This window comes from Toxorhynchites rutilus, chromosome 3 (assembly GCF_029784135.1).
Source record: "Toxorhynchites rutilus septentrionalis strain SRP chromosome 3, ASM2978413v1, whole genome shotgun sequence".
Classification (NCBI taxonomy): Eukaryota; Metazoa; Arthropoda; class Insecta; order Diptera; family Culicidae; genus Toxorhynchites; species Toxorhynchites rutilus.
In genome coordinates, this window is record NC_073746.1 from 261477542 (window position 1) to 261490239 (window position 12698).

At 41.9% G+C, this 12698-nt stretch overlaps 1 protein-coding gene across 2 annotated transcripts in view; it reads right to left on the reverse strand.

Moving 5' to 3' along the window:
* The window catches only part of LOC129774843 (serine incorporator 1), a 32769-nt gene extending 23598 nt beyond the window's left edge, over positions 1–9171 (reverse strand). For both annotated transcript variants that reach the window (XM_055778858.1, XM_055778857.1), the window contains exons 1-2: positions 8974–9171; positions 7806–8820 (exon numbers count right to left, since the gene is read on the reverse strand). In XM_055778858.1, coding sequence (XP_055634833.1) covers positions 7806–8820; positions 8974–9009 — 1051 coding nt within the window. In that variant the 5' untranslated portion in view covers positions 9010–9171. The remainder of the gene's footprint in view (positions 1–7805; positions 8821–8973) is intronic.
* Positions 9172–12698: the final 3527 nt, after the last annotated feature.

A 12698-nucleotide genomic window follows, 5' to 3' on the forward strand; every position in this document is an offset into this window, starting at 1 on the left:
GAACGGGAATCGAACCCGAACCCTCGGCTTGATAATGTGGGACGCTAACCATTCGGCCACGGGAGCACAGCAGCAGAATTATTAACACTTAAAGATAGAATGGATTCCTCTTCGGAATTACCCCTTCCCCACAATTGGAAACGACGATTCAATGTCAAATCCACAATCAATGGCATCCATCGATATCGAATTATCATCGATATCTTGATTTTCGCTAGATGCTCCTTTCAGTTTGGCTCCAGAAACGAAATGGAATTGGGAGAGAACAGCACAATGCATAGGCGTGTGAGCGTGACCTTTCGCATCTCACATCGCCATAACGATTAAATAGATTTCCGAGTGGGCGCTAGCTTATATACGGATTTGTGTTATTTTTGTGTCAGAAGTAATTTTATAGCTATTGAAACCAGTTTTCGGGTCAAAAATTAACAATCATATAACTCTTGGATATTTGTCTTCCGAATGAAATGATTGTCATACCACTCCGTTCAGCCGGCAAAGAGGTATGACCGTTCAAAACCTTGAACTCCAAGCGTCACTCTCTAGTTTTCGAAACTTTGAACTTACACCCCTGTACAGAAATGAAAGACGTAGTCCTACGTCAAAATCATATCGATTTATTTATAATATCAATCAACAGACCTCCGAGGTCCAAATGAACTTATCGAACCTAGAAACTTAAATTTAAGGATATAACAAAACTATATAAAACGAACAAGAAATCTTCACGCTTCTCGACTTAGAGGCAGTAAATTATCCGAACACATCGTCAAAATATGAATACATTTAAGCTTGGCGTTCCCATCGTTGACCGCAAATAATTTTAGAATCATTTCTACTTCGATAAGTTTCTTCCAGTGTCTTTGTCGATTGACCGTTTCTCTGAATAATTCGTTTTCGTTTGTTCAAATATGATCTTAACGAAGTCATTTCACCCAGTGGCATTCTTTTGCTTTTACGATTTACAAATCATGGCACAAAAGAGAACTAGACAACTCTGCTTCGGTTCGCATTTCATGATACACAAACAAGCAAACCAAAACCGTCATGGTCGGTTTCGGTGCAGAAAGTTCTTCTTTGGCTACAACTCATTACGATTCGAACCTCTCCATGCATCATGGAGCAGCAGAATCATACGGACTACGCAAAGCGAATGATTCATATTCAATTACTGCAACAATTCTGCAAATTATGTGAATATTTAGCTAGCTAGATGCTCAGGAAAGGGTAGTCAGATTATATTTTTAATTTTCAACGTTGCTATTCCTTGCAATATATATTCATATGGACCGCAAAGTTTTACTAGCAACACCGCTCCAATGAGAAACAAAAACTATCTCGTTTTAGCTCTTCTCCCATTCGCAGCTCTCCGCAAATGATGACGTGATTTTTCATGTATAATTTATTGCTCTGCACTTGTCTGTGCAACGGTTTTTCGCTATAACAAGAACGGGACGATACATGCGGTTCAATCTTGTATGCAGGCTTCGAGAATGGTGTGCGATGTTAGGTAAAGCTTGGATATGCAATCAACAGGCTATGTTTTTCGTTTCGTATATTCATTTTGTGCAACAAAAGTGAATAATTCCATTCGGTCAAGTATTTGAATCATCTATGCATGTTAGGTTATATATTCGTGAATGGTTAGTAGCATGACACATCCGCGTTGACGGCATTGAGCTTCGTATTACGAAATGGGGGAGTAGGCATGACAATATGGGTTTCCAGAAGAAAGGAACACACCTTTAAAATAAAAATTATGAATGAAAATTATTTTTCCCAAATCAAATTAATACTCTATGTAAATGAAAATCACTTTTGCTTGCAAGTAGTGAAAAAATATCATACAAAAATTTGTGTCACCAAAATGAACATGGCTGGAACAAGGACAACCATATTTCTACTTGTTTATTATTCCACCGAACAGATTTCATTTGCTATATTGCGATGAGTGAAACAAACGCCGGTCAGAAACGCATGCAATAGGAAATAGCAGACGCTGTGGAAATGGTGAAAACCGGATTTTCCGTTCGAAAGGCGGCCAAATTGCATGGAATTCCGTATTCAACACGGCACGAAAAGGTCTAAGGAAAGTATTCTTGACCAGGTCCTGGAAAAGCAACCGTTCTCGATGCCACAGGACGAATAGTTGAATGGCTGTTAGCCAAAAGCTGGAGCTGGATTCTCCGTGAACACAAAGAGATTACTGTTAAGCGTAGTACATTAAGTGAGAAAATCAGCTCGTTCCAATTCATTTAAAAACGGGATAGCGGCTCGTGAATGGATCAATGGGTTCATTAAACGGCATCCAGGAATATTTAAACGTAAACGTAATGTCAAAGCATCTTGCAGCTGTTTCCAAGCAACAAATCAGGAGCTGGTTTAAGGAAATCTATGAGTATTTCGAAGAAGAAGTGCTGTCCAATGTGTTGAAACTTTCGGAACAGATGTGCGATTTGGATGAAACAGCATTACGTACAATACCTACAAAGGAACTGGTTTTAGCTAGTTCCGGCAAAACAAAAAAACCGTCAAGGCAAAGGTTGTTAACACCGATCGAGAATCATACACTGCACTATTTTGTGGAAACGCAGCCGTGCAGTTGATGGCAACATTGATGCTATACCCTTACAAATCCAGGATACCAAAAGAGATCTGGCAGAGATTGGCCGAAAGCTGGGCCGCAGCAAGAACGGGATCGGGTTGAGTATCCCGGATTGTACTTGCTTCTAGCAGAAAATATCGATCCCTATTACTCTCTTTAAAAATTGACATAAGTAACATGTTATGAAACGATGCATGAAAAAAAAACATAATTCCATAATCACTCAAATCATCTAGCTGCTGGACGTCAGCTTTTTCAGACCACTCAAAAGCTGTGAATAGAATTGACGATGCTGCAATCGACATTCATCAACGGTTTCCGTCGATGTGGATTGTATCCGTTAAATACTAATGCTGTTAATTACTCAGGTCTTATTGGAAAATCCAGTGAAGCATCTTCATCACACGCTGTGATGCCAATAAATAAACGACATGTTACTACTGTAACTCATTCGATTATTGATTTCGATTCGTTTAACATTAACATTATTATTAACGTTTAACATTATCAAATCTACTATTGAAAACAATTTATTATTATAACAATTTGATTGTTGGAATTAGGAACACCAATTAACGGAAAATCCTCGAGTCGAGAAAGGCGCATCACGCTAGATATGAGGTACAGACTAGGGGGCGTTGCTGATTAATGGTCAGCTGCGTCCAAATAGGAAGTATCCCGTGTCGGGCACACGTACAGAGCATTGCAGACTGCGACATCTCAATTATGAGAACACTTGTAATACTAACCTCGAGCCAACCGCGAGTAATCGGTTACATATTACTAACATAGTTGAAAGGCAAATATTGTCGAAATATTTAACTCCCGGCCCTGTGACGCCATATAACCTTAATAAAAATATATATTTTGGAAAAAAAATTAACGGAATTGGGAAAATGACGTTTTTGCCGGTTGGAATTAGGACCGAAAGGCAGTGTTGTAAACGGTGGACATTTCTCTCAACCATCACATACTGCTCTTGCGCGAGAGTCACAGCTATGTATTGCGAATGTGACCAAGAAAGCATTGCTCGGTTCCAACAGTCACCTCTGAAATAAACGCACAGCCGCAAACACGACAATCAATTGAACGTTTATATATTCTCTCTTTCTGGTGAACGTACCCAGAAGAGCGGTGAAAATATGCTATTTCCTTTGTACCATTCGTGCCCATAAGCATCCTTTAATTCCGACTACTTTGACTGTAGTTTTAATGTCATTTGACATTAAAACTGCAGTTGGTATGCATTCTTCTTCTCTATTTATTCTGCATTCAAGCGTAGCTGCACACATACATCCACCTTCTCACTTATACATCCATACACGATGGATGAAATATAGACGGATTGTTTAGATCAAAGCAACCGACAAACTATTCCCTATCAAGTGCGAATGTGTTGAATGAACGTTTCAAGCGGTGAGCGTTCCCCGTGAACACTGTTGTTTAATTATGGGACGATGAACAGCTAATGAATAAGACGGAAAAAAACCGAAATGTCATATGACATTTTTAGATCGACGGTACTTTGACTGTTCATGTTATTATGTTCATTAATGACACAGCACATACGTCTCCATAATTAGTGATACGCAATGCGCTTATATAAATGTATAACAGGTGAAGCAACATCATCACTTCAATAAGAAGGGGATTACATAGTAGGCATCGTTCGAATAAGCGTCGTAGCAGTTTGTAGTGAGCCGCCGGCAGCTGTTTGTAAACAACACCGACAGCAATTCCAATATGGATGAAAGTTCATTTCATATGATTGTTTCACCTGGTATATATAGAGGCGCCTTGGTGATACGATGGTAACCATTACCAAGACTGCCGAAAGGTGCAAAATATTTTCCATCATTATAGGTGGTTTGAGCAACGCTTCCACCCGTATGTTCATCATTAGTGGAACAAATACCAAGCAAGTAGCACATTTAAGAGCATTTTATACGCGTAAGCAGTAATTTTTAGAGTATAAGAACGATACGGTTGTAGATCGAAATGAAATCCGAGAAAAATGACATTGCGTTTCAGCAACCAGTGACAAGACAATGTGGAACAATATACAGTAAAACCTGTTTTTGTGCGGTTTTTTTTGTGCTAATTTGTTTTTGTGCGATTTTCTGTTCTCATTCGTTTTTTTTTTGTGCGGTAAAGGGTGTGTCACATCAAATTGCATCACGGAAAAAACGCTGTAGAAATTTAATTTTTAGGAATTATATCTTCAGCTTTCGCTTATAATCAGATAGGAGTGTATAGATCACGTTGGCCATGCTTCACTGTCAATTTTTCGTAAATTTGGAAAAATGTCGAACGAAAAAGAGCGTCGTGAATTAATCCTGTGCACTCATTTCGAGAATCCGGAGTTGTCACATCGGGACATCGGTAAGATGCTGGGAATCGTCCAATCCACGGTCAGCAGAGTACTAAAACGATACTTCGAGAACCTAACCATCGACCGGAAGGTGAAGAACGGCAAAAATGGATGCTCCGTCAGTGAAAAAGATCACAAGCGCGTAGTTAAGCAGTTTAGACGTGATCCGAGAAGTTCGGTCCGGGATGTCGCCAATAAGCTGAATTTGTCAATTTCATTCGTCCAGCGGACCAAGCAGGGGAAGGGCCTGCGTACATACAAGGTTCAGAAGGCTCCTAACCGCGACGAAAGGCAAAACATGGGGAAGGGGAAGACGCGAGCTCGGAAGCTGTACACCGAAATGCTGACGAAGCCGCATTGCCTGGTAATGGACGACGAAACCTACGTCAAAGCGGACTTTGTCAGCTGCCGGGCCTGTTGTTCTTCTCCGCAGAGGACAAATTCAGCGTTCCGGAGGAGATTCGCAAGCAGAAACTATCCAAGTTTGCCAAAAAGTACATGGTGTGGCAAGCGATCTGCTCTTGCGGAAAGCGGAGCGCCCCCTTCGTGAAGACCGGCACGGTAAACGGGCAGGTTTACCTTAAGGAGTGCCTACAGAAGCGCTTACTACCACTATTGAAGCAGCACGAGGGCTCGAACATCTTCTGGCCGGATCTCGCTTCGTGCCACTATTCAAAGAACGTGTTGGAGTGGTACGAAGCCAACGGGGTCACCTTCGTGCCAAAGGAAATGAACCCGCCCAACGCGCCGGAACTTCGCCCAATAGAGAAATATTGGACGATTATGATGCAGGCCCTCCGGAAGAACCCAAAAGTTGTCAAATCGGAGGCGGACTTCAAAAGAAAATGGATTTCTGTTAAAAAAAAACTACAACCTGACGTTGTACAGAACCTTATGGACGAGGTGCGAGCATACGGGCTTGGGCTCGAAGTATGAATAAAAAGAAAATGCCAAAAGTTGTTTAATAGTTTTTATTTTACTGTCTAAAATTTTCAAAAGGATCGGTCTACTGGGCGAATTTCTACAGCGTTTTTTCCCTGATGCAATTTGATGTGACACACCCTTTATATGAAAAAAGCATATTTAACGAAGTTATCGTCCATTTAGTTTTTTTCAATGGTTTATATGCATTTCAGTGCGAAAAAAAAGCATATTTGCGTCTCAATTATCCACTTCTGAAATCATTCCCCTTCTCCCATCAAATGCTCCAAGGTTTTCTAAGTTTTTGCATGACATGATTTCTAAAGACGCGTCCACATTACGCCAATCGGCCTTGGCCGCCCGATAAAGCCGAATAAATGTGGACGTACCGCCCGGGCTTACCGACGTGCCGAAAACCGACTCGAATCAAACCGAATCCAACCCGAAACAAGTGGGTCCGGTTCGAGAAAGTCGAACCAAAACAAAACGAAGTAAATTAGCGTTGACGACATTTTGCTTCGTGTGTTCGTGACGGCTTCGTGCATCCGATGGGCCTTCGGCTTCGTGCATCCGATGGGGCGTCCACATTACATAACGAACCGAATATACCGCCTGGTACAGGCCGATCGGCATCATTCGGCATAATGTGGACGCGCCTTAACAGCAACACGTTTCGACATGCAACTAAAAGCACAAAACAGCCACGCGCAACCGAAAAGGCAAAATGTCCCATCGCAAAGCAGGGAAACAAAAGGAAATTGAACAGTGGACGGCGTGGATTTGAGTTATTTTCTTGGGGGAAACTTTTTTTATGCGGACCCTATCTACCGCACAAAAAAAGTTTTTTTCAAAATATGTACCGAACACGATTTTTTAAAGCTACTGGTGAAGTTTTGCACGATTTTTTTATGCGGTCCCTATCTCCCGCACAAAATAAGGTTTGCCTGTATGTATATACAAGTAACGTTTAGGGAACTAAAGTGCGATTCACATACAACATACACGTCACGTTCACGTTCCGTCCCGTCTCGTTGCGTCAATTATTCTTCCAAGCAGTTTTTATGCAAACATTCACATACACCGGCAACGGGAGTTCGACTTGCCGTTGCTGGTGTATGTGAATGCTTCAATAGGAATTCCATGGAAGAATAATTGACGCAACGAGACGCGACGGAACGTGAACGTGACGTGGATGTTGTATGTGAATCGCACTTATATGGAAAAAATGAATATGGATATGATATATGGAAAAAATGAAGAAAGCTGAAGCGGGATTTTTTATTCGAAGCGAAACAGAGCGGATGATTACAAGCACCTAAGTAAACTAGATGAAGATGTACATTGTTGTCGAAATACTGAACTCCCGGCCCTGTCAGGCGGACGCAATAATATATATATATATATATATATATATATATATATATATATATATATATATATATATATATATATATATATATATATATATATATATATATATATATATATATATATATATATTTTGAAAAAAATTACGGAATTGGGAAAATGACGTTTTCCCCGTTTGGATTTAGGACCGAAAGGTGCAAAATATTTTCCATCATTATAGGTGGTTTGAGCAACTCTTCCACTTGTATGTTCATCATCAGTGGAACAAATATCAAGCAAGTAGCACATTTAAGAGCATTTTTTACGCGTAAGCAGGAGTTTTTAGAGTACACAAACGTTGAATATTGCCTTAGCTGAGTGGTATATGGGTACTTCACGGTATATTGAACTTGGGTGAATGTTATAGAGCAGTCGAATGAGCATGTCGGATGGATTCCAAATTTAGAACATAGATCGAAAATATACATCTGATAAAAGCAAGCACCAAAGAATGAGAATGCAACGAGTACAGCTACACAAACCTCCCCATCCACCACTCACCTTGCTTTTCGGGATCCGGAAGCCGGGAAACGTTGTTGGCAGAACGCAAAGTCGAATACAGAATGCATAACATCCAGATGACCAGTCCAATTATGCTCGTCTTATCGAAATGCACTTTGTTTTGCTTGTCTCCGATGATGCCCAAGAATCCGGGATTACATTCGACGTCTGGATTGTTCGCCACCGCTGACCAGGTCAGGAAGACCGTATATAGGGTAACCATCGAGCTCTGGAGTAGACCGGACTTCGGCGCGTACTCCTGCACCTTGGGCCAAATTGATAGAATGCTAACGCCCAGACATAGAATCATGTTGAACGTAATGAAGAATTTGTTCAAAGAGCAATCGTCGGGTTGGGTGAAGTATACGAATAGTAGTGCGATGCCGGTTAGTGAGAGTATGTATTGTAGTCCAGTGGCGCAACATAATGCCGCAAACCAGCCGCGGGACTCTTCCTCTTCGTAATTGCTAACCCATGCTTCAGCCCATTGGTGGGCGAAATCAACAATGTAGATGAGCTGGACTAAAATGAAGGCAAACCCTCCGATGAGACCAACCCACATCCATGTTGGACCGAATCCACTCTCTGGAATGAAGAATGCTCCGATGGCAATTCCGGTAACGATCATGAATTTTATTCCCCAGAAACCATTCTGGAGAGCGGATCGTGAATCCTTTGAGGAGCGAACTCCCACCATCAAGACTGCCCACAGCGCAAAGAAGCAGCACAACGCAAAACAGATGCGATATACAGCCAAGTAGCCAACCGCTGAACTGCAATCGATTGTTTCTCCCTTTGGTATTATGTGACTAGCGCTGGATGTTGAATTGGCACAGAAGGGAACTTTCTGGAGAAAATCTTGTAATCCGGGTGCAAGCATTATGGCACCAACGATGGCACCCACGAGCAGCATCAGGGCGTACATAAACCTAGTTGCGGTTGAATTGGATTTGAGCGAGGAAGGACACAGAGAACAACAGAGTGAACATGCTGTTCCTGTGCAGCAACATGCAAGCTAGAAGAAAACAATATTTAATTTAGGTTTAGGTTTTGAAAATAGATAGGTCGAAGCTGAAGAAAAACATGAACAAATGGACATACAAAATAATGAAGGCCGATACGAAAATCAATAATTTTTTTCAGCTTAATTTCATCATCTACAACTCACATTTGCTGCTGATATTAGCCCCAGGACGGCCCCCATTGCACTTAATTTTGTTTAGCAAAGATACTATTTCGACAATTTACACCTTTTGAAAAATTCGATGGATTTTCACTTCAATTACGTACTTAAGTTTCACAACAAAGAATTACTCATAAACACGACCGAGGTGCCAAGGAAGAACGATACAAAAAAAATGACATTGCGTTTCAGCAACCAGTCCCCCAAGGCGCGTAGAAGTATATCCTAAGGTGGGCCAACTTGCTAAAACCACTCTTCAGCCATCTTGGAAGTCTACTGTATTTTGTTTGTAAACAAAACACAATACGCTAGTGCCGAAGCTCGTTCCTGATCAGTCTGTCTCTTTCACGCTTCAAGCAAATAATTTCCCTTCTGCTTTCTTCCGTACTGTTTTCATACACCGCTCCCCTAACCAACTTAGTGACGAAACGGCCTCACCTAGTACCATAGACCCGTCTTGCAGTCCCCAAGGCGCCTAGAAGTATATCCTTAGGTGGGCCAACATGCTAAAACCACTCTTCAGCCATATTGGAAGTCTACTGTGTTTTGTTTGTAAACAAAACACAATACGCTTGTGCCGAAGCTCGTTCCTGATCAGTCTGTCTCTTTCACGCTTCAAGCAAATAATTTCCCTTCTGCTTTCTTCCGTACTGTTTTCATATACCGCTCCCCTAACCAACTTAGTGACGAAACGGCCTCACCTAGTACCATAGACCCGTCTTGCAGTCCCCAAGGCGCCTAGAAGTATATCCTTAGGTGGGCCAACATGCTAAAACCACTCTTCAGCCATATTGGAAGTCTACTGTGTTTTGTTTGTAAACAAAACACAATACGCTTGTGCCGAAGCTCGCTCGTGATCAGTCTGTCTCTTTCACGCTTCAAGCATATAATTCCCCTTCTGTTTTATTCCACACTATTTTCATAAACCGCTCCCCTAACAAACTTAAGGCTGATTTAGACGATGCCAGTCAGCGCTCTAGTTGAAGTATCCAGTGAATAGAGAACAGACACTCTGTTCAAGTTAGAGGCCAATTACTTGTTCGATACTGGTACAAGTAACTTGAACAGAGTGTCTGTTCTCTGTTCACTGGATACTTCAACTAGAGCGCTGACTGGCATCGTCTAAATCAGCCTTTAGTGACGAAACGGCCTCATCTTAGGCGGCGGTGACACTGGATGCAGAGAAGTGATCGTATGAATTGTATGCAATAGTGAAAGTAAACAACCACATTGAGTTGTATTGGTGTGGTTACATTGCTTCCCCCTTGCTTCGTTCGAATTCGTCTGTTTCTATCGAACAAAATTGTTTGTTTCTATTCGTACAATCAAATTTTCGTGCGTACTCCTATCCAAAGTAACATTAGCCTTAGGATTTACTTCTAGGCGACTTGCCAGTGACAAGATAATGTGGGACAATATATGTATATACAGGTAACGTTTACGGAACTAAGTCGGACAATGGATATATGGAAAAAAAGGAAGAAAGCGGAAGCGAGATTTTTTATTCAAAGCGAAACAGAGCGGATACAACGTCCCTCCACCGTTCCGTCAACTATTCTCTTAGACTTATTTTGCTGACGTCGAAGTAGCCGTTGCCGGTGTATGTGAACGCGCTCCAGAATGGTCTATAGTGATCCGCAACCACGAGGCGATCGACCACTCCGGGGGATTTACCGAGTACCGATTTCACCAGGCGATGACAGATTGCTGGAACGCAAGCGCTCGGGCACGAAAGTGTAACCTGAACACGGAGCCACCAAGGCTGTAGAAATTGCTTTGTTTTAATAAAATACGTTAGTGCGCAGTACTCGGGAATATGCCTCGCCGATCTGGTCACCGTATCACGTTGTCCAAGTGATCAGTGAACGTGTACAGAGGCAATTCGTGCGCTTCGCCCTCCGTAACCTTCCCTAGAACGATCCGGCTAATCTCCCTGATTATGCGGCTCGCTGCCAACTTATAGACCTTCAGTTACTATCAGCACGAAGAACTCAGACACAGCGGTTGTTCATATTCGACCTTTTAAAAAACAACATCAATTGTTCGGACCTACTTGGAAAAGTTTCGTTTTACGTTCCTCAACGTCAACTTAGACAACAGCCCATTCAGCAGCTGCCTAAGGGTATTAAACAATGTTAGTAGCAGTTTCGACTTTAATATGACTAAGAATGTTTTTAAAAATCGAATTATGAACGTAGTTTAAGTTTAAGATCTGTGCGACTAGGTCGAAGATTAATAATAATAATAATAATAATAATAATTTAAACGATTGGTAATAATAAGAAATTGTGAAGCCGGCAGAGCTCTCTGATCTTAATGAAAACCGCATCATTGAGATCCTCGACACCCATGTACAACGGTTGAGTGCTCTATCAAAAAGGTTAAGACGTTATACGGAATGTACGAAAAGGCATGCGGATAATCGTATGTTCAGTATGAACGAAAGGGAGTTCTACAGCCGCATCAAAAAGAAACGCAATAATTACGATGGTGGTCTTCCTGAGATTGACGAAGTTACCCAGTTTTGGTCAGGCTTATGGGAGGACCCTATTCAACACCGAAGTAACAGGATGTGGCTGGCAGAAGAAGAGGAATATGGAAACGGACTTGAAGCAATGCCTGCCGTTATGGTAACCGCCCATGATATCAACGAAGCCATTCGATATTCCAGGAATTGGGCTGCGCCAGGACCAGATTTCGTGCACAATTTCTGGTACAAAAAGTTTTCTTCAACTCATGGGCGAATGGCAGAGTGCTTCAATAAGGTATTAGAAAATCCCCAAACAACACCGGAGTTCGTGACCAGGGGAATTACTCATCTGATGCCAAAGGATCAAGACACAGCGAATGCGGCGAAGTACAGGCCAATAACATGTCTAACGAGCCTGTACAAGCTACTTACGTCGGTGATTAATAAAAAGATACAAAACCATTGCGAAGTTAACGAAATATTAACAGAAGAACAGAAAGGCTGTAAACAGAACACGCGGGGCTGCAAAGATCAAGTCGTTATCGATGCAGTCATCGTCGGACAAGCAAGCCGAAACAGAAGGAACCTGAGTACGGCGTACATTGACTATAAAAAAGCATACGACTCAGTACCGCATACGTACCTGATAAAGGTACTAAAAATGTACAAGATACATGATGGCGTCATCAGGTTTATGGAACACGCAATGGTAAACTGGAGCACCTCGCTTAGTATCACCGACGGAACAACTATGTTGAGATCCAGAACTCTCAATATTCGCAGGGGAATATTCCAAGGTGACACATTCAGTCCTTTGTGGTTTTGCCTTGCGATGAACCCCTTGAGCAGAGCACTCAACCGAAGCAGCCATGGCTACCATATCAACAGAACAACGACAATAAACCATACCTTCTATATGGACGACTTGAAACTGTTTGCGGAATCAACAGAAGCGCTACATAGTCTTCTACAGTGTGTTAGCGACTTTAGTTCCGATGTGCGGATGGAACTCGGAATCGAAAAGTGTGAGGCAGTACAGCTCCACCGTGGACGATTGGTGGAGACTGAAGGATTCCGCATTAACGAGAGTGAAGTGATTCAAGATTTGGTGGAAGGCGAATCCTATAAGTACCTGGGATTTCTGCAATTGAAAGGAATTTGTCACACAAAAATCAAGAAGGAACTCCAGGAACAATTCTTGATCAGAATCAACCAGGTTTTGAAAACAAACCTCTGCGGC